The sequence below is a fragment of the Poecilia reticulata genome, chromosome 17, assembly GCF_904066995.2.
Source record: "Poecilia reticulata chromosome 17, P_reticulata-male-v2, whole genome shotgun sequence".
In the NCBI taxonomy this organism is placed as follows: domain Eukaryota; kingdom Metazoa; phylum Chordata; class Actinopteri; order Cyprinodontiformes; family Poeciliidae; genus Poecilia; species Poecilia reticulata.
The window spans coordinates 20,252,437-20,274,895 of record NC_088846.1 but is presented as its reverse complement, the minus strand read 5'-3'; the positions used below and the strand labels follow the sequence as shown (position 1 = coordinate 20,274,895).

Sequence of the window (22,459 nt, the reverse complement as noted above, 5' to 3'; positions counted from 1 at the left end):
GGATGATCAGATAATCTGTTATAGGCAGGAAGGACATCAGTAACTGACTTATAAATAAAATAAAAATAAAGGTTTCCAGGGGAACGCTTTTAGATAAATAGCTGTTCTTTATTTATTTATTTAAGCTCAGGAGCGACTGCTTGGCTGTCCTCTATGTCTTGTTCTTACCAATGCCTTTTTAAGTTGGACGTGTTTTTCAGTTAGCATTGTTCTACGTGCCAATGAAACATTCCCACTCTTTTTTGGTTTTCTTTACTGCAGGGGCTGGAGGGCACAACTGTGCCCAAGCAGGGGCGGAGCTATAGGGGGGGCTGGAGGGGCGGCTGCCCCCCCCGAACCGGGCCGGATGGGGGCCCGGGTCTGGAGGTGCCAGGGAGGGAGGAATGGTTTCAAGTCGCTTAAATGTCTGATTATAGACGGAAAAAGTGCACCCTCACCTGTTGAGAAAGGTGTTCAACAGTTTCCAGCAGCTGATGCACGTAAGGGACCCAGTGATTCGTTAGGGGCCTGGTAATTGGCCCGCCCCCCGGCCCGACGCTGACTTGTTCCGCTAGTGTGCCCAAGTTAACTTACTGGGGCTAAAACTGTGATAGAAAAGGTAACTGGTCAGCAGCTGTATAGAATCCTAGCCATTTAAATGGTAAATAATCAATAACTTTCTACTAGACACAGAATGCTGTGAGTATCATGACTTGGCTGTCAGCTGGACTGCTGTCTGGTGTCAATATTATATGGATTGCATTGATTCAAGAGTGTCTAGCTGCATGACCTACAAGTGCTTAACCCATTGTTATTTACCTCATACAACTCAAGAAGATACAATCTCATAGGTTAGTTTACTGGCCTTTTCTTTGGCTAAAACTAGATATGAATGGAATTTATCTACAGTTTTGTATTAAACTTTTTATTCTCAATATTCTTGTCATTCTGTATGAGTTTAGTTTGTTTAGTTTTTAACTTTTCTTTGTCTTGTGACTGTCTTGTTGGTAGAATAAGGTGATGACAAACTTTCATCAACAAAGCTAATGTTTGCTACCAATTTAACCCAAAGTTTTAATCTGTTGCTTTCTGTTGCATTGATTTTGCTTTTGTCACTTATGTCAGAATGGTAAAGCCGTTCAGACAAGAAGTTAATGATATAGATTATCTAATTAAACTTACAGCTGATTGACTCTGAAAAATATTCTTAGTTAAACACAACAGGACTCCCCCAAAAGATCCTGTATGCACATCACAATCGATTGGAGCTATTTTAGCAATAGAAGATGAGCAACACCAGGCTGTTAATGCTGTGACTGATTGCTGTGGTTGCACTTTGAAAAGGCACATTTGTCTTTCATATTTGTCTAATTTACTCCTGCATAGTAAGCAAGTTCCATTGAAATAGTATCTTAACTTTCTCCTGTATGGACAGCTGCATTATTAAACTTCTTGTTGTTTTGTTTTAATGGCTTCTTTTTGTTGTCTTGCCAACAAAAAGAAATGGAAAATCATTGGAGACATTATTTAAGTTTGTTAACGGGAGTATCTGTGCTAAAAACATAAATTAACACACAACAATAAACACGAGTAAAGAACAGAACCATATAAAATAAAATATATTCTTGAACTTATAGATCACACCCAATTTTCTCTAATTGCAAGGTTAAGATCTTGGATCAAACCAAAGTAATGGTGGATATAAATTATTGGAAGCATATAACTTCTATTTCTGTATATTATACTCAATAAAATGGAGAGTAAGTGCATATTTACTATCAAACTTTCTTTCATTTTTGGGTGTTTAAAGTAAAACGGCACATCTTAGAAATAATTGCCAAGACATTCTAAGATGTGAAGTGTGCTTTTTCATCCTAATGCCTTCTGCAGGGCTGCTTTGGTGCTCATATTGGTGCATAAATAGTGAATAAATGTCAAAGGACAACTGGAATAAGTCAGAATTACATGGTTCAGACTTGCTGTGGTTATGAAGACAATTCATTTTGAAAAAGAAAATGTTATTACAACAATACTGTTGAATAAAGAATAATGGCAGTCCAACAAGCAGAAGATTCAGAATAATATAAGAAAGCAGCAAAGAGCAAAGGGGGGAAAATCAGCTTTCTCATAAAATATTGCAAACATTGCACAGAAAACAAGCAGCAACCAGCATAACCTCACATATTGCCAATTCACCATGTTCATTTGCAGCTAAAACGCCTTTGTGGTCAGCTGGGAGATTTATCTGATGGTTAATTGGATGCTGTGTGCTGCAGTGCACTTTGCAGCTGATTAAGGCAGCTGTCTCCAACGTGGCAGCCCACTGTCTCTGTAGCTGACCCCTCATTTGGCAACAGCAGAGGGTTCACAGACCCCCACAGACAGCCCCTGTGAAGCAACAAGCTCCATCACGAGCCTCAGTAGCCCACTAATGAGCCTCCGCTGGTCAGAGAGACGGGAAGCCCAAATAGCAGAGCCATTGATCTAAATGATTAAGAGACAGCCTCAACATTATGATGTTACTGCTGTACCCCAGTGAATGCCATAATATTACATGTTACAGACATAAAATCTGAACATAATCACCAGTACCCTGTGTTTTGTTGAAGTGGCAGTCAAATTTTCACAAACTGGGAACAGAATAAAGCTTTTGTTTGTGCCAAGCAAAAAGAGAAACAGTCCACGCCTGTCCAAATAATAAGACTGTTTTCTTTTTTCTTCTGACCTATGACTAGGAAAGGATATGATTTTGTCTTCGGATTCAATCAAATTGAATTTAAGAATAAGTTTAATCAATGCATACAAAGATAAAATTAAGACCAAATGCTATAAAATACTATGATCAATTTATGTTATATGGAATAAATTGTCCTATCACATCCCTAACCTCATTCTATTATTGCATATTTGCTTTGTCAACAGAACTTCTTTTAAACACACCACAGATGTCACGCAAGATATGAGGGAACCATCTCTGTTTTTAAAAGGTGCTATAGTTAGACTAATACAGTAACAGGATTAGGAGTGTAACTCTGAAGCATGGAGATAAAATGGGCAGCAGGAACTTGTCTGAAAGGCATAATTGTGCTGTTGTTTTGATCAGTGGACTTCTGCTGGACTTCACTGTTGATATCTCAGGGTGACACTGATTTGGAGGAAAAAAATGGGTGACTTTGAAAACTGGAAGATGAGAAAAAGCTGTTGTAGACAAATTAATCCGAGTTTAAGGCATAGAACCTTAAACTCAGTTCTATGGATCAATGAAATGTTGCACAAACAGTGCAAAATGGCAACAGAAAGTAAGATAGCTCTATGTGCTTCAAGGGAGGTAAAATAGGAGATTTGTACCAAGTGCTGCGATGGCTGATGGCGGAGTCAGATCGCCATCAGCCATGGAGTTTGTCCTGTAATCGGTAGGTTGCCTGTCCAAGCCCCGGCTCTGTCTGCCTGATGGTCTCGGTGTAAAATCTTGCTTCTACCAAGGCAGCTGTAGTTTGCTGCCTTCAGTGCGTGAATGTGAGTGTGATTGAGAATAGCTGATTCTCAATCACACTCATTGTAAAGCGCCTTTGAGTGCTCAGGAAAGCGCCATATAAGTCTGATGTCATTTTATTTCCATTTAAGGTCATTTCCTTAAATGGAAAGAACCTTCATAGGCAAAAGCCTACTTTAAGATTTTGCACCATGACATACAAAAAGTGTTGTTTTTCTTTTAAAGAAAAGCAAGATTTGAAGAACAGATTCATTTTCATGTTTTAAAAGTAGAACTTTTTCAAGTGAGCACAAACCTTTGAGTGGTTGGATTCATAAAGGTTACCTCATAGAAAATATGAGTTTTTTATTACATACAACTTTGGAGAAAATTTTGACATGCAATTTGATTAAATTTCCAACCTTTAAAGTAAGTTGAATTGCGTAAGTCTGTATGCATAAGACAAGCTATAGCAAATTATGAAAGCACTCGTAAATGGGTAATTTACCAACCTTTACTTTATAAGAGTAGTTTTTTAGAATCTAGCTGAGTTTAAAATAGAATCTATTACGGCTGTGTCCCATCCAGTGCTGAGCTTGGTACCTATTTGTGGAAGTATTTACACTTGTAGTTTACATCATCTCTTTATTTGGATTACAGTCTTTATTTAGCCTCTGTGGTTACTTTTTAAATAGCTCTCAATCTCGTCCCCATTTGCTCCTTCCAGGAGCTGTGGGTGTCTAACTAATGAGCTTACAGAAGCTACTGCTTTACCTGTTTGGACTGAATAGACTGCAAGGAACATTTAGCTAAGGAAATCAGGTTAAAAGGTGCATAAATGTATTCATCGGGTACCTGAAAATTAGGCTTAGGCTGCCATAAGCAGCTAGTAAGTAAACACACATAAAAAGCACATGGGAAGCAGATCATGAGGGGTTTTTATATATATAAGGTGAACTGAACTAGATTAAATTTGAGAGAACACTTTATATCTTCTAAATCTAGAACAATTATCTTGTGGCATTTTTGAAAACTGTCCTATTAGTCAATTGGATTGTTTTTGCTTCATCCTTCATCAAAAAGTATTTATTTGTACAGAAAAACTCATAAAAAGTTTAAGAACAAGCCTTACCACGTGGATCTTTTTTGTTGGTGAAAACAAGGATCAAATCCTGTGTAAAAATGTATTTCTTTCTTTATTTATTTTTTGCCCAGATTGCTTCCCCTCTCCCCTGAGGCCCCACCTTTGACCTGTTTCTATCTGTCTTGGGAGGAAGCTGATGTATTTTCCACTCCTATAACCCTGCAAATAAATAAAGCTTTATGGTTGAGTGCCCTCAGTTGCTCCCATCCAACTTTATATCTCTACTAATTCCAAGAGAAATACAGTTTATACAGAGGAATCATATTTTTTGATAGATGATCTTCAACAAAATGTGGTCATTACTGTGAAGGCGCTTGCTATTTTGATGCATAGCTATCCTTATCGAGCGGCCTGGAAATTTAAATGAGATTTAAATTTTTCATGTACCTCCAAATGGCTGGGGCTGCTTATGTCTTGATTTCACTATGTGAGCTATGTACAAGCCTCAGTAGAGTTAGTACAGTGTAATTTCTATCACGTCCTTTCATCTTAGTCATAGAAACGTTGTAGATGACTTGATTCTCTAGGGCCCTTCTTGAGCACCTGTAGTAGTAATTAATCACGTAATTTATCATTAGAAGAAGGTATGGAGGAGATTTAAGATGTTGCATTAATCCATTAATCTGGAATTGAAATTAAATGTTTGCTAAGTGGATAAACTAAATTGTCCTGCAGACAATCAGAGCTGCAGGTTGTTATTGTTTAGGCCTACCCAACCATCCATCATGGTCGCTGACAAAGCTTTTAGCTGTTAACACTTTCCACTTTATTTCCCACGTGCTTGAGTTGACTCATGCTTTATCTTGACTCTGTAACAAATGCAGCAAATTGTTATGAATTATCTTTGAATATCTTCTCTAGTCTCAACTTTTTAGCCAATTTACTGGCATAAAATACGCAGATAACAAAAAAAAGAGTGCTCAGACATTTAACTGCGTAGTTTTTTTCTCTTGTTTTTGTTTCATAAAAGTGTTTCACTCATCATTTGCAGATTTATTCAGAGTACTGGCTGATATTTTGTTTTAGAGTCTATATGTCTCTCAGTAAAGCTGCATTTTATCCTGCTGTTTAATTCACCGTGGAAGTTTTAGTTTTGCAAGTCAGGACTTCTATCAGTACTATCTGATTTAAATACCATTTAGATTATTCTAAACATATATTATGTATCTAATTTGTTAGGCAACCAATAGCAACTAACTTCTAACTTAAACAAATGTATTTTCTTGAATAAACTGTAGAAGATATACAAATAAAATAACTACCTGCTATGAAATCCTGTTTCCTCAAACTGCACACGTGTTGTACCATACAAACACCTAGATGTGAAGGTTTTCACACACATCTAGGTGAATGTATTCAGGCAGGGTCAACCCGAGTACACATATTTCAGATAGAGCAACCAGTTTATCAGTGTATACAAAAACAATTATTTCAGATACAGGACAGAAAGAGTGGCAATAGACCCAAGAGAATTTCACTTACACTGACCTAGGCTGGAAAAAGTGAATGTGTTTAGTAAGGGTTTCCTTTGACCTTTTTTTTAAGGCTCTGGTAAATGTGTTGCAATATGCAAACATAAGATAAAAAAGAAAATGTTTTGCAATGTGCTGCTAAACTTCATAACTGCCAGATATGAAAAGTTATCTTGAATCTTCAGGGTGAAGGCTTTGTTATATAAAATCACATCAGTTTGAATTGTGAACTGCAATGTGTTGGGTACCAGGCTGGTGGGTCTGCTGGTTTCTTTCCAGATCATCCTCCAGAGGGCGCTGGAAGACGGCAGGATCCTGGAGGGCGTGCCAACAGGTCCTAACCAGACGCACCTGTGGGGTATTGTCATCTTCTGGTGGAGTATATGAGCAACTGGCTACCTGCACACCTTCGCCAGAGTGTTTTGCCCGAACCGATACACTGAGCCACCTAGAGACCTCATTGAGCCCTCTTGTTGATCTCGAGCAGATTGTAATCCTGATACTCACCTGTGTGATTCTTCCTTCCAGGACGCTTGACTAAACCTCCGGAAGATCCTGAGTCTTCTCCCCCTTCCTTCGGAGGAATCCTCTCGAGGCTCCCTGGTAGTCAGCACTCCTGCTCCTCCAGTCCACTAGGAACTCCTGTCCGCCCGCCGAAAAAAAAAAGCCGCCTCTCAGCCCAGCTTCATCCACGAACTACTCACCGCCTGGTTTTTTCCTCCCCCTGCTCGGGTCTAATCCCAACCTCCACAAGTAAGAGTTTCCGTTCCCGTTCTTTGAGTTAATCCCCTGCATCTCGCCTCGAACTCACCTCTCTCTCTCCTTCAGTGAGCGGTAGCTCCTGGACCTCCCTCCCGTGAAGAAGACTCACTCAGATTGTCAGTGGAACCGCGTTTGTTTGCTTTACAATAAACCCTTTGATCTTTACACCAGTCTCTCCCAGTGAGTGTTTCTGCATGTGGGCTAAGAATATTAAAACGAACATGACAGAACACTCTGGCCCAACGGATGTCCCAGCAGAAACGATCCGGAGAGCTCTACATGACCAACAAACGCTAATTCAGAACCACGAGGCTGCACTTCAGGAGCTGGGTAATCGGCAGACAGAGACCAATAACCGCTTGGCTGAGCTAACCAGTTTTCTCCGCAGTCACTTTCCCCAGACCTCCACTCCAGAATCCGCACCGGGACCCTCGCAGTCTCCAGACCCAGCCTCCGGGGCCCAAGTCCAGTCCACGTCTTCCGACTGGCAGCTGCCAAATCCATCCAGGTTTGACGGAGACCCACGAAAGTGCAGAGGATTTCTGATGCAATGTAATATTCAATTCAATCACTCACCTCATAGATTCGCCTTAGATTCTGCCAAGATATCTTTTGTTATTGCACATCTAACTGACCGCGCTCTAGACTGGGCTGAAGCCAAGTTTGCTTCTTCCCCTGAGTACGGCTGCTCGTTTGCGGAGTTCTTAACCGAGTTCAAACAGGCTTTCAATCAAGTGACCGATAAATCTCAGAGTTCTCGAGCGCTATTAAAGATGAAACAAGGGCAGAGATCTGCAGTTGATTTTTCTATTGATTTCCGCATCCAAGCCGCTGCCTCGGGTTGGAACACCCCAGCGCTAAAGAGTGCTTATTTGGATGCTCTAAATGATCCCCTGAAGGATGAACTGGCTACTTTAGACGAGCCCGGTTCCCTCGAGGATTTAATTAAACTGTCCATAAGAATTGACAACCGTATTCGTGCTCGGGCTAAAGAAAGAAGCAGTCGAAGCGCAGTACCCAGATCGCTTCCCGTTCCCCGCTACTCGGTGCCAGCAGAGAGAGAGCAAGGTCCTTCTGATCCAGAACCCATGCAGATTGGCCAAGCTAGATTGACTCCTGAGGAGAGACAGCGGAGAATGCGGGCCAAGCTCTGTCTATATTGCGGAGAAGCAGGGCACTTTGTGGCCGACTGCCCCGTACTGTTAAAAGCCAGGGTCCGCCAGTAACTACGAGGGAACTGGCGGACCATCAAAGTAAATCGGACTCGCCTCGTTTATTGTTGCCCGCAACCATTCAGTTTCAAGACCGCAATATCACACTGTCGGCGCTGTTAGATTCCGGCTGTGAACGGAATTTACTGGATATTAATCTTGTTCAGCAAATGGCAATAGAAACTGTTCCCCTACGCACCCCTCTTCGTGTTTCCGCCCTCGACGGGAAGGTTCTGCCTCAGATAACCCACCAGACAAGACCCCTCCAGTTAACAGTTTCTGGCAATCATTCAGAATCCATTTCTTTTTACGTTTTTCCCGCGGCCAGCTCACCTTTAGTTTTAGGGTTCGAATGGTTACAACAACATAATCCTAATATAAACTGGTCCGACAGACACATCGATTCCTGGTCAGTTCTGTGCCATTCAACTTGTCTCCGCTCAGCCGTTCCTCCAGGTCCTTCCCCTGCTAACGGCGATGAGGCGGATCCTCCTGATATTTCCGGAGTTCCAGCCGATTATCACGATCTGGCGCAGGTCTTCAGCAAATCCAAAGCCGCGTCCCTACCTCCTCACAGACCTTACGACTGCGCTATTGATCTCCTTCCTGGGGCTCCGCTGCCCAATAGTCGACTTTATAGTATCTCTAGACCTGAGCGGGAAACTATGGAGAAGTACATAAAGGAATCCATAGCAGCGGGCATAATCCGACCTTCATCTTCGCCTCTGGGTGCTGGGTTCTTCTTTGTCAGTAAAAAAGATGGCTCCCTGAGACCCTGTATAGACTACAGGGGATTAAACCAGATAACCATTAAAAATAAGTATCCCTTACCTTTACTCTCCTCTGTTTTTGAACCCCTCCATGGGGCCACCGTCTTCACCAAGTTGGACCTAAGGAATGCCTATCATTTGCTCCGAATTAGAAAGGGTGATGAATGGAAGACAGCATTCAAAACCCCCTTAGGCCATTTTGAGTATTTGGTTATGCCTTTTGGCTTGAGTAACGCCCCAGCCTTTTTTCAGGCTCTTGTGAATGACGTCCTGAGAGATTACCTAAATGTCTTTGTGTTTGTCTACTTAGATGACATTCTGATCTACTCCAAGAACCTGCCGGAGCACAAGAATCATGTCCGCCAGGTCCTCCAACGCCTTTTGGAGAACAAACTGTTTGTTAAAGCGGAGAAGTGTGAGTTCCACCAACAATCAGTCACCTTTCTGGGCTATGTCCTCGAGGGTGGACAGGTGAGGCCATCTAACGAGAAGATCAGAGCAGTCCTGGAATGGCCCACCCCTGAGAACCGTAAGGAATTACAGAGGTTTCTCGGCTTTGCCAATTTCTACCGGCGGTTTATTCGTAACTACAGCCAAACCGCTCACCCGTTAACTGCCCTGACCTCCACTAAGACTCTGTTTAGCTGGTCCCCAGAAGCAGAGGCAGCCTTCACGCAGTTAAAGACCTTGTTCGCTACCGCCCCCATCCTCATACAACCAGATCCCACCAAGCAGTTTATCCTGGAGGTTGATGCCTCTGAGTTGGGGGTGGGAGCGGTTTTATCACAGTTCACAGTGACCGATCACAAGACCCATCCTTGTGCTTTTTTCTCCCGTAGACTTTCACCTGCTGAGAAAAATTATGATGTTGGGGATAGGGAGTTACTAGCCATTAAACTGGCATTGGAAGAATGGAGACACTGGTTGGAGGGCGCTGAACATCCCATCTTGGTCTGGACTGATCATAAGAATTTATCCTACCTCAAGTCTGCTAAGAGACTTAATCCCCGTCAGTCCCGATGGTCGCTGTTCTTCTCTCGCTTTAATCTGTGTATTTCCTATCGTCCAGGTTCCAGAAATATCAAGCCCGACGCACTCTCCAGGTTATACTCTCCAGCCGATTCAGAGAAACGGCCAGCCCCCATCCTGCCGTCTACCTGCTCGGTGGCCATGGTTACCTGGGAGATCGAGGATTTAGTGAAGCAAGCTCAGCAAACGGAGCCTGACCCAGGCACTGGCCCAGACAACAGGATGTACGTTCCCTCCTCTATGCGAGCACGCGTGATCACCTGGATACACACCTCTAAGTTTTCTGGCCATCCAGGTATCAGCAGGACTATAGCCCTGATCAACCGACGTTTCTGGTGGCCGTCCATTCAGAAAGATGTCAGAGAATACGTACTAGCCTGCCCAACCTGCGCGAGAAATAAAGCCTCCCATCAGCCCCCATCAGGTCTCCTGCAACCATTACCCACACCCACACGCCCCTGGTCCCATATTGCCATCGACTTTGTGACAGGCTTACCGGCTTCTAAAGGTATGACTGCTATACTGACCATAATCGACCGTTTTTCTAAAGCCTGCCACTTGATTCCTCTGAGAAGACTTCCTTCAGCCTTTCAGACAGCACAGTTACTCGTGAAACACGTTTTCAGACTACATGGGATTCCTCAGGAGATCCTCTCGGATCGAGGACCACAGTTTTCCTCAAAGGTCTGGAGGCATTTTTGCTCGGCCCTTGGGGCCAAGAGTTCCCTGACCTCAGGGTATCATCCTCAGTCTAACGGCCAGGTTGAGCGTATGAATCAGGAGTTGGAGGCCACTCTTAGGTGTCTCACGTCATCCAGCCCGACTAATTGGGGCCCCTGCTTACCTTGGGTTGAATACGCGCACAACTCTCACCTCTCTTCTGCTACAGGTCTATCCCCATTTGAAGCGTCGTTGGGCTACCAGCCTCCACTGTTCCCAGCTGATGAGAGGGAGATTGCCGTTTCCTCCGTGCGACACCATATCCGCCGTTGTAAGGCCATCTGGGACAGAACGGTCTCCGCCCTCGACCGGACGGCTGAACAGAATCGTCGCTGGGCCGACCGCAAGAGGCGACCTGCCCCCTCTTTTGTTCCAGGCCAAAGGGTGTGGCTATCGACTAAAGACATCTCACTAAAGTCGGTTCCTAGAAAGCTGTCTCCCCGTTACATTGGTCCTTACGAGATTGAGAAGCTGGTCGGTCCTTCTGCCGTCCGTCTGCGTCTCCCGCCCCTTTTCCGTGTCCACCCCACCTTTCATGTTTCCCAAGTCAAACCGGTCCACTCCAGTTCCTTGTGCCCCCCCGCTGATCCTCCCCCTCCTCGTGTTATTGGGGGCCACCCCGCCTACACGGTCCGCCGGATTGTGGATTCCCGCCGGCGTGGGCGGGGTTGGCAGTACCTGGTGGACTGGGAGGGGTATGGCCCTGAGGACCGCATGTGGGTGCCTGGTTCTTTTATTTTGGATCCTTCCCTCATTGAGGACTTCCGCTCCTCCCTGCCTTCTACGTCTTCTGGACCGCCGGGTGGCGGTCGTTGAGGGGGGGGTACTGTTGGGTACCAGGCTGGTGGGTCTGCTGGTTTCTTTCCAGATCATCCTCCAGAGGGCGCTGGAAGACGGCAGGATCCTGGAGGGCGTGCCAACAGGTCCTAACCAGACGCACCTGTGGGGTATTGTCATCTTCTGGTGGAGTATATGAGCAACTGGCTACCTGCACACCTTCGCCAGAGTGTTTTGCCCGAACCGATACACTGAGCCACCTAGAGACCTCATTGAGCCCTCTTGTTGATCTCGAGCAGATTGTAATCCTGATACTCACCTGTGTGATTCTTCCTTCCAGGACGCTTGACTAAACCTCCGGAAGATCCTGAGTCTTCTCCCCCTTCCTTCGGAGGAATCCTCTCGAGGCTCCCTGGTAGTCAGCACTCCTGCTCCTCCAGTCCACTAGGAACTCCTGTCCGCCCGCCGAAAAAAAAAAGCCGCCTCTCAGCCCAGCTTCATCCACGAACTACTCACCGCCTGGTTTTTTCCTCCCCCTGCTCGGGTCTAATCCCAACCTCCACAAGTAAGAGTTTCCGTTCCCGTTCTTTGAGTTAATCCCCTGCATCTCGCCTCGAACTCACCTCTCTCTCTCCTTCAGTGAGCGGTAGCTCCTGGACCTCCCTCCCGTGAAGAAGACCCACTCAGATTGTCAGTGGAACCGCGTTTGTTTGCTTTACAATAAACCCTTTGATCTTTACACCAGTCTCTCCCAGTGAGTGTTTCTGCATGTGGGCTAAGAATATTAAAACGAACATGACACAATGATTCTTTGTGTTTATTACTTGGAAAAACATCATAGAGGTGCATCTCAGTAAGTAATTAATTTTAGTGGTATGTTTCAAGTGTTTATTCTTGTAAAACTTGATGACTGTGCTTCTGTCTTCTCTGAATTCAGAATATTGCTGAAGACAAAACACAAAAGAGGTTTGATCACAACATTATGTGGAAGGTAAATAAATAATGTTAACAGAGAGGAAAATATGTGGTGGGAAAAGTTGCACATGCAATAGGGATAACAGTAATGATGAGGGGATTGTGAAGGCCCTTCATAAGTTTGGGACGGTAGAGAAAAATTGTGGACTGCAGCTGTAGTCGGTAACTGCAACCTTGAGAGGGATGTTGGGCAAAATCCAGATAAGAATTTGGGGGAGCTTCATGCAGAGTGAACTGAAGCTGGACTGAGTACATCAAGATGCTCCTCCCCATAAGGGAGGGTAAATGCAGGCCAGCAGCCAAATAAAAATCCTACACATGGACCACAAATGTCACCTTCTCGTTTCAAGCCTCTCGAACCAGAGACTGTACTGTTGCTCAGTTTTAAAAAAAATCCTCTTTTCAAATAAAGAGGCTGAAGGAGCAGTGGAGAAACACATAACCCTTTGAAAGTCAGAGTGAAGTTTCCACAGTCAGTAATGATTTAGGGTGCAATGTCATCTCCTGGTGTTGGTTTGCTGTGTTTTATGAAGTCCAAAGTCAGAGTAAGCTTGTGCCTTTAGAGAGCTTGAGGCCTGCCTCTGCTGACAAGCTTTATAAAGATGGTGACCAGACCAAACAATGCTATTAAACCAACCAGAACTTCTTTAGCACAACTTCAGAGCTTGTGGCTGAACACTTTTGTACCACAACAAGGCAGTAATTTATGCAAAAGGAGATCAAACCTATTATAAAGTGCTTATACTTTACAGTACAATGAGCTAATTTCAGCAATTCAACATTGCTGTTTTAAATGTAGTTTTTTAAAATCATTTCTTTATTTTCTTTTTTTTAATTCAATTGCTGACATCTATTAACTTGTCATCGAAATTCAAATTTATTGTGATACAACAGTGAAAGTCGTTGACAAATGAATGTATAATGTTCTTGTAAATGCAACAGAAAGCCAATGCTAAGTATAGCTTTACCAGTGCGTAACGTTCATGCGAGGTTGCCACCTTGCTTTGTCTTTATGCCTTTTGCTCAATACTTAAAAACTTTTTAAAGCTCCCACATGAGAAAATTATTAATACTTAAAGGGGACATACCATTCCGAATCCACTTTTTTTTTCTTTTTTTTTTTTTTAGTGTTTAGATATGTTTTGTGTACTTTTACTCTGTAGGAGTGCAAAAAAAACCCCAAAAAACATTTATTCTCTCTGGGTGTTCTGTAGATATCTTTATATTCTTTTTTTGTTATATTCTTTAGTCTATGTTAATTTTTCTCTATTTGCTACAACGTTATGGCTATGACGTCATCGCATTTGCAACGAACCTTCTAAACAATGTCATCACTTCCGGTTTTGTGAACCCGCCATTTTTTTCCCACCTCGCCGCGATTTTGTACTGCAAGATCAGTTATTCCGAAGTTGCAAGTAAACAAGTTGTAGCGTGTGTTAACACACAAGATTTCTTACATTGCACCCTGGCGTCAGGTTCAATTTTCAATTTTAATTTTCTTGGGAATGTACCCACGTCACCTGGGAAAGTCCGTTTTTGGAGCACTTAAGAACCACTGCTTCAGCAACCTCTCAGAGGGATTTTCTGAAAGACTTCGTCTGATTGATTGAGGCGTCTGTTTCTTCTCTCTCTACTAAAACAAGGCACACGGCAAAGCGGTAAGTTCCAAATAACACCGAAATGACAACAGAGCTTATTTTAGACATGGATATTTTTGTCTTAATAATGACGTCTTGGCCGTTGGTTTAATAGTAGCATTGAGCTGTGTGCTTCTGTTAGCCCTGTGTGCTAGCTTTTAGCTGCCTCCTTGAGGATATGACTGTACTGCATGTTTTGGAATTATTTGGCTTTGTTTTTGTCTTGGGTAACACATGCAAATGCATGCAGCGACATTCTTGACAAAATCAACTCCTTAATTATATCAAGGTTGTGTACTTCATTCAAATTGTGGTAGCATTAATATTTTAATAAGTACCTGGAATTTACGGACACTACAGCTAAACGACACTCCATGTTTCTCCGTCCATATTTGGTATGGATGGAGAAAGTGTAAACACAGTATGAATAGATGCTAATAACCATTGGATGTTTTATTAAAGTTGCAGGGGGGCGGATTGGCTGTTTAATTGATTCCTGAAAGCTCTCCTAAATACTTTCAGAGGAGAAACTGTAAATCACCATACCACCATAAATTTCATTAGGCCAAGCAGGAGGTCTGATTACGCTGCAGCATTATCCCTCATGTACTGACGATGAATTCATTTGAATGCGTGATTCTGCTGGTTCGTTGTCCATTGTTGACATCTCTAATGAATAAAAGGTTTCTCTGCAGGTAGATAATTGTATAGCTTCCATCAAACTACAAATATGTCCGAACGGGGTGGAGTGGAACACTCTGTGACCTAGAGGGGGGCGGGGCTTGAAATGTCTCGTTCATATATAAAAATACCCCAAAACAAAACAAACAAACAAACAAAAAAGAAAAACCGCATCGAAACATGTTGATCTAAAACGAGCCTCGGAAAAGGGCTAAATGACATGTCTGTAGAGCTACAACAACCAGCAATTCAGACCAAAGCATTGCAGTTCTACTTTATATAGACCAGGGTGGATGATTTACATGTAAAAAGGAAGGATTAAAAAGCATGACATATCCACTTTAAAATTGTAAATACACTATTCTTCTCTGAATATACTGTACACTATCTTCGTTAACATAAAGTTTGCAAAAATGATTTTTCAGGGATTTTAAGAAATTGTTAAAATCTGTTATTGCTTCTAATAACTTTCGTCACTGTGCAGTGAGCTGAAAAAAAGTAGTCCTAATAGGCATGTGGGTGGCTTAGGAAGCATTAAGTGTAGTCTCTGTCCATCCATTTATTGCAACAAGTAAATCCGGGGTCATAGGATTCCTAAGCCACAGTATCTTCAGGAGTAAAATTTTTCAAACAGCAATCTCTGTTTTGAGATTGCTGCCAATCTCAAAACAGCCTATAGGCAAGAGGTGGGGTCCCTCCCTGACCGACCACTACTCCATCATAGGGCAACAGAAAGACAGACGTCCATCCACACACACTCTGACCTCAGAGTCACTTAAAGAGATAAGTTAACCCAGAAAGCATTCTTTTAGGCTTTTACAGAACCAAGCAAACTAAAACTTGGTTGAAAAGATTCCAAATGATACCTGCTAACGACTGTAATTTCAAACCGTCCTCCTGCCTCTAAAAGCACATTTTTCTAACATTTAAGTGAAAGGCAGGGAGCAGTTTACTATTTTCTTCTATTCCACTCGTAAAATCTGCTTTTCACATACAGTTTTGAGTTCATTATTTAAGATTATGTTGCTAAGGTTAAAACAGCAGACCACTGGCGTCAGACAAACCCCATTTTCCTGGGATGGAAGGAAAATTGATCTTAGGATTCAGATTTCCCTTTACCAATCACATTTTGAGGGAAACAGTTTTGTTATGTTTTTTCCAAATGGCCACTTATGGGCATGAATTAATTGTTCATATGCACTTTTGTTGGATAATTTCTCAAACACATACATTTTCTCGTCATTTGAAACATAAAATGCCACATTTGGAGCAAAAAGCTACTTCTGCCAAACAGTCTGTGGAAAAGAAGGCCTGTTTCCAAAATTATACTACTTTTCAAGAGATCAGTCTAATATTACAATTTTAATGTTAGGGTGTCATGTGGGCTACATTTTTATACTTAATTTATTAAAGTCAATTGGAAAATTGACTTTTATCAAACAGAAGAGATTTCTTTCACTCTGCTTTTCTCTCTTTACCTGCTAATTTATGCCATTTTTAGTTTTTGTGCCAAAAGTCTAACCGTGCTTGGTGTCATAAATTTACATACAGATGGTATATTACATTAGGTGTGTGAGGTAGAAATGTGTGCAGCTTGAAGTCAGATGTTAAGCTGCTGCTATGGTTTTCTTCCCTAAGCGGATATGTCATTTCTGCTCACAACTTGAAATCCCCTCGGGCTGGAATACCTTCACAAAAAGACAATAAACACTCTGCTATAAAGGGGATACGAAAGGAGAAAGAAACTGAGGGTAGAGAGAAAGTGACGTGGATCAGTGCACCTTTGTGAACATCACTAGACTCATGGCACTCAGGCAAGCCGCTCCCCTCTGTCCTCTTACAGGACCCATCTCAGCAGATAAAAGCGATCGCTCTTTGAGGTGTCCCTTGGCATTATTCCCGCATCCTACATCAAGTAATTGAAAGACCTGAGAGTAGTGTGGGGGCTTGGAGAGATATGGAAAAGATCAAAGGTGACTAATTAAGTTGTGCTCACATTTACAAGTTTTATACAAGACAAGAGTAAAAAAAAAACATGCTTGTTTATGTGGAAGGTTAGCCTGGTAAAAAGCCGCCCGCTTGTACTACGCTATTTGGGCTCTGGGCTCTTGGCTATTGAGAAACGACTGCTTTTCTGAGGCGTGAACTGTGTTGAAGTTTAAAATTTTTACCCAATTGCTAGCATTTGTCTGTGACGTATGTAGTTGCACCAATTCGATGCTATGAAGTTTACCCGAAATTGCCTGCGCTGTAAATCACCTCCACAGCAAAGAAAAAAACAATCTGAACAAAGTAGCTGCTGTTAGTGTTAATTCAAGGTGTGAAAGTATGACCAACACAGACTGAACGCTTTGCTCATTTCCTCCACTGCATAGCTAAAGCTACAGGCAGACTATGATTAAAGCAGCATAGAAAAACAACTTTCTCGTTCAAAACTTTTCCTTCTGGTCCTGCAGAAAATCAACTGGAGAATCTAAGTGAAGAGGGGGAAGCCCAGACTGTGCTGTATGTGAGAATTTATTTGGATGAAATTGCACAGGAAGGCAATGTCCAGGCTAGTGGAAAGTGGTGCCGCTCAGAATATTACATACATTCATAGTATCGATCGGCCACGGATCATAATTGGCCGATTTCCGTGAAAAAGTGTATGATCGGTGATCACCGATCACGGTCTCTTGTTGCCGATACCGATCACCTGCTTCTCATTTCGTAGCCTGCCTGTGCAGCTGGTCTCCTCTTTCCTTCACACTGCGCAAACGCGCAGCAACAAATACTAAACGATGTGGAACTATAATGCACTGAGTGACTGGGGAAGTTTGCGTGTTGCAGCGGAAAATTGAAGCACGTGGGGTGAAGCACGTCAAAATGCATCAACACAACGGATCTAATATGGCATAAAAACAATGGCATACTTGAGGAGTTTGGCTACATCGAGGCTCACTGCAGTAAAAAAGACATATGGAGGATCAGACAGCAGGTAAAGCAACGCACAGCTACAAACACTCACCCGGATTAGCATGACGGTCAGAAAGCTAAACAAATAACCCGCAAAATTATTTAAGTCTTCGAGCTGCGATGTAAGACGCTGGTTCTGCTCTCATTGTTGAACCGCTGCTACGCGCTACAGGTAGTAATATTTCACAGATGGAGCACCGCTTCTGCTCCACCTGGTAGTGACTCTCACACCGAACCTCTGCTTAAAGCTGCAGCATCTAACTTAAAAAAATACATTTTACATACGTATTAAAACTTTCGCTGTCCTAACATGAGACAGATAATCTCAGAAAAAATAATCGATCTCCTCTGCCTCCTCCCTTTTCTGCATAATTACTCCGCTCAGTCAGAAACAGCCACTCAGAACTAGCAGTAATCAGCTAGCCGCCATGCTATCAGGAAGTTTTCATTCAATAACTCGGGATTGTTTATTGTAATGGATCCTGTATTTGCCTTTGAATGTTAAGTTTTATACTTGAATTTTTTTGGCAATGTTGAGAGGTTTTATTTTGACTTTTTGCATTATTTAGCCTCTTCAGAGCCTTCATATTTTTCAGTCTGTTAAAGATAGTATTACAGATAGCAGTACAATTTGCAGAATGCCTGTTTTTTTCTTGGAAAAAGTTATTAAAAACAAATTTTTGTCTAAATTAAGGTGAATTCAAGGTTCCTTTTTCCACATAATGTAACCGGTAGTGCTTTTGATTAAAAAAAATAATAATTATGTGATCGGTATCGGTGATTGATATTGGTGATCGACCCTCATGGATAATCGGAATTGGTATCGGCAGGAAAAAACCTGATCGGCACATCTCTAATTCATAGCCATGAATCTTAAAGCAATTTGGGATTTTTACCCAGGTTTTAGGACCAGTTTCAGACAGTGGACTTATTGCAAAACAAACAACTCCACTGAATTTTAAACACAAGATCTATCTGCACATGCTTAATTTTTTGTGATTACCTCTAAACTATAGTGTCAGAATTGTACATACATGATTAAATCAAACAACAGGATGGTAGAAACTTCAACAATATTGGCGTCTTAACATAGGTTAAGGTTTTTACACCTGCTGTTTTGCTTATATTTCATAAGAGGCGGTGAGAGAACCAACCAACTGGCTTTAAAAAGCCCATCTAGGGACAGGTCCTTCAAAATAACTCGCGCTATAAGCACTATGATACAAGAACGGGACTGCTGTTCTATTCAGTTTGTATATGTTAATGAGAGTCTGTCCCTATCAAATGAGCCTAATAAATAAATAAATGTTTAATTTGATCGTAATATGGAATAAAATATATAAATTGTCTTGTACTTTACTCTCCCTTTTAGTGAATCAGCTTCCATTGCTAACATGTCATCATGAATACTTATATTCAAAAAACAACCTAAATTTAAACTTGCTTTTTTAGAAAACACCATGGTGTCTGTATGTGTATTAACAAGAGGAGGAAGAGGGAATTGTATTTGACAATGTCTTATGTTTGTATTTGGTGGGATTGAATATAAGATGGTCCCACATGCACTCAATGGATCAAAGTAATCTCTGTAAAATCAGTGTCACTGCACTGTCTGCATGCTATCTAATCCCCTTTGCCATGGCTTTTAATATGTTGTAGAGCAAATGTATTATCTACGTTTTAGATGAATAGGAAAAAGATACAGAGCTAAAGATTAGAAGCAATGGCTTGTATCCCTTCAACATTGATCAACTTCTCCAGAGAGGTTTCTCTCTCTCTGCTTCAAAATCTGGAAAAAAACATGCATTGTCAAAAAATAAGGTAAAATTCTACTTGTGTTTTTAAGTCTTTTTCCAGAAAACATGTTTTATTGAGTCAAAGGTCTTGCCCTCTCATTCCTTTGTATCTCAATTCATTTTCCTCTCTCACCCCCTGTGGTTTTCTTCTGGGTGAAACCGAACATGGGTTCTCATTATTAGTCTGGCTCCTCCCTCTCTTTGACTTGAGCTGTTTTTCCTCCCTCCCACTTATGAGGAGAGCTCGGCAGTGTGCGTTAATCCCGGATTGCACTGCCCTGCCGTCTGCATCCCGTTGTTGCTGGGAAAGCATGGCACGGCTCCAGGACCTCTGTGCTCACACCAGAGAGAAGTGAACGTAAAACAGAGAGACACAGAGAGAGAGAGTTAAAAAAAGAGAAAAAGAGCTGCAGTTGGGCTGTTTTACGACTGTCACAGCTGGTTGAGCGCTGTGCTGCACTCAGAGTTATTGAGTTTTGGCCACATACTCTCTCATCCTACAGGAGAGGAAAAGGAGAAGAATGGCAGGCAGTTTGTTGCAGTGCTGGGTGAAAATTTAAAACAAGGGAAGACTTGGTGACCTTCTGGCTTTCACAACACTTACTGCCTTCTACGCACTGCATCTACCTTTGCTCCTCATTTTTTGAAGGGATTTAACTTTTGGTTTTTGTAAATTTTTTTTTTACTTCATCTCTTGCTGTCTCATCTGGAACTCTGTCTGGCATGGAGTCCCCCACCAAAGAGATCGAGGAGTTTGAAAGTACTGCTCTGAAGTACCTACAGCCGGAACAAATAGAGAAGATTTGGCTCAGGCTCCGTGGACTGTGAGTATATTCAGTTTTTAGTCTCATTTTTATCAATATGAAGTCTGAGAGCAAAAGAGCATTTGAGATAAATTTTGATTATTATTTTTATCATAGCTTGCACTAGTTTTGTATATATTAATAAAGCATGCAGAATTTGTCTAACAAAACAGATACGTTTTAGGGTGTTTTATCAGTTACAAATTTGTCCACAATGCTTTTGTTATTAGACAAGAAGGAAAAGAAAGCCCTTGAAAAAGAATAAAAGGTTGATTAAAGTAAATGTGAGCCCTTTTTTAAAAGAAATCGTAGTTTTTGGTAAGCACTGTGTCAAGATTACGTCATTGGATATCATTGTTTTTTGTGGCATGAAGATATTTTCAAATCAAATGTATCTCTGTACACTTGTATGTCAGATATTCAATGGACGTCCATATAAATACTCCCTAAATGATCCAAAACATGCCTCAGCAGCACCTACCTTGTTTGTGCCTTCATCTTTAGAGCTCCCTTTAGCTTTATCTTTAATTCTAAATTATTTACAATTATATAAACAAAAATCTGTTTTGGGTCTCTGCTGCCCCTTTTTTAAATCGGATGCAAATTTGATAATTCACATGAACTTTGTAGTGTGTTGAATATGCATCTGCAGGAATTATTCTTCTACTTTGTGGTGATTTGAGATAAAACCGATACCAAAAATAGATAACTTTACCCTTTATTTCAATAACTTCCAAACTGAAGAGTGTTATTGCTAGCCCAACCTGGTACTTTGCTCACCGATTAGGGAACAATGTTATTTTGAGTTTCCACCTGTATTCCAGGATGATTAGAACATAATTAATGAGAAGATCAATGACGTAAATATGACAGGAATGAACTTATTTAGACTAAACTAAAAATGGCTTGAGGTCACTTCATCAGAGGAATAGCTAACTATTCATCAACAAAGTAATGAAAGTGCGAAGATTGGCACTGCTCATAAGCATCACTGAGCCTAACCAAAGCAAACATTTGTTCTAAGAAATCTTAATCTTCATTGGATATGGCAACAATTTAAAATGCCTCCTTTAAATATATACTGCTGCAACTTAACTTGTTGCTTGTGACTTTCTACAGTTATTTTATGTTGAGAGAGATGAAAGAAGCCCTTGTTTCTGTTCCCACTCGCATGTACACCATGCGTCAGTTGCAAATTTTGCTATAAAATGCAAGTATAACATATTTTTCATTGACTCTAATGATTTTGGTCAAATAGAATAGTTTTGGGTCTTCTAAAAGATTCACAACCTTACAGGCACTGTTTTAACATTTAGTCCAATCAACCGTCCAATCAACTCCTCTATGGCCTTTCTCCCTGAGAAGGGAGCCAAGAAGCACTTTTCATGTAACTTAAGTGTGAATTTCCTTATTATCCATTTCTCGTTTCATCATTTTGACTCAGCAGGGGAGAGAGGGCATTGTTATGTGGAAGGTCGGCTTGTGAAAGGAAATGGCTAATATTATTATGGGAAATCTGAGAGAAATACATTTTTTCTCTTCACCACGGGTGGTGATTATGTTAATATTTAAAAACAAACAGCTGAAGCACTGAGCTCCTTTAAATCAAGACTTAAACCCCACCTGTTTAGAGTTGCCTTTAATTAAAAACAGCTGGAACATTGGTTAATATGTTTGATGTATATTTGATAATGATTATTCTTGATGATTTTGATGTTGGCATTTGACAATGTGTAATATCTGAAATAATCTGTTGCTTATTTCATAATTGGTTTTTGTCTTGTTTTATCATATAAAGCACTTTGAACTGTCTTATAACATGTACTGTACAAACAAATTTGACTTTAGAGAGAGTTGTTTGGGATTTTCACGGCTAACTCCTGTCATTTGACTTGACTGTTGCTCTCATAAGGTTTAGTTTTACGGTATTTTATTCACTCTGTGACTGGTAATAGTTTATTTCCTCATGTGAAAAGCCCAGGATGTAAGTCCCGCTGTCATCATCATCTGCCACATTAAGTTTTCCTGGATGATTTCATTGTCTCTTCAATTCGGTCCCCATCATAACCATCTGTCTTTTTGGATAATTGATGGCTAGTGAGTCAGATGAAAGCTGTGGGAGCCAGCACTTTTTTTTTTTCATTATTATTAATTTTTTCTCCCCATCCAATATTAACTGTAGGATTCTTGTTGCTCAAAGGCCTCCTGTTGCATGTCAGAGACAATATTAGCCTTTAATCTCATGAAGAGAGCCAAACCCCACAAATGTTGACACT

General features: G+C 41.4%; 1 protein-coding gene across 5 annotated transcripts in view; it reads left to right on the top strand.

Moving 5' to 3' along the window:
- The window catches only part of pde1cb (phosphodiesterase 1C, calmodulin-dependent b), a 109,280-nt gene that overhangs the window by 25,421 nt on the left and 61,400 nt on the right, over nucleotides 1-22,459 (top strand). Inside the window, exon 1 of one of the 5 annotated variants that reach the window (XM_081597807.1) lies at nucleotides 13,648-13,969. The exons of 2 other annotated variants lie outside the window; for them this stretch is intronic. Coding sequence is in view for 2 of the 3 variants with exons in the window: in XM_017310164.2 (XP_017165653.1) it covers nucleotides 20,104-20,204 (101 nt within the window). In the remaining variant the exon portion in view is untranslated. Of the gene's footprint in view, nucleotides 1-13,647; nucleotides 13,970-19,502; nucleotides 20,205-22,459 lie in introns of those variants that run through there. 2 more of the 5 variants (XM_017310164.2, XM_008434505.3) reach the window with 2 other exon arrangements.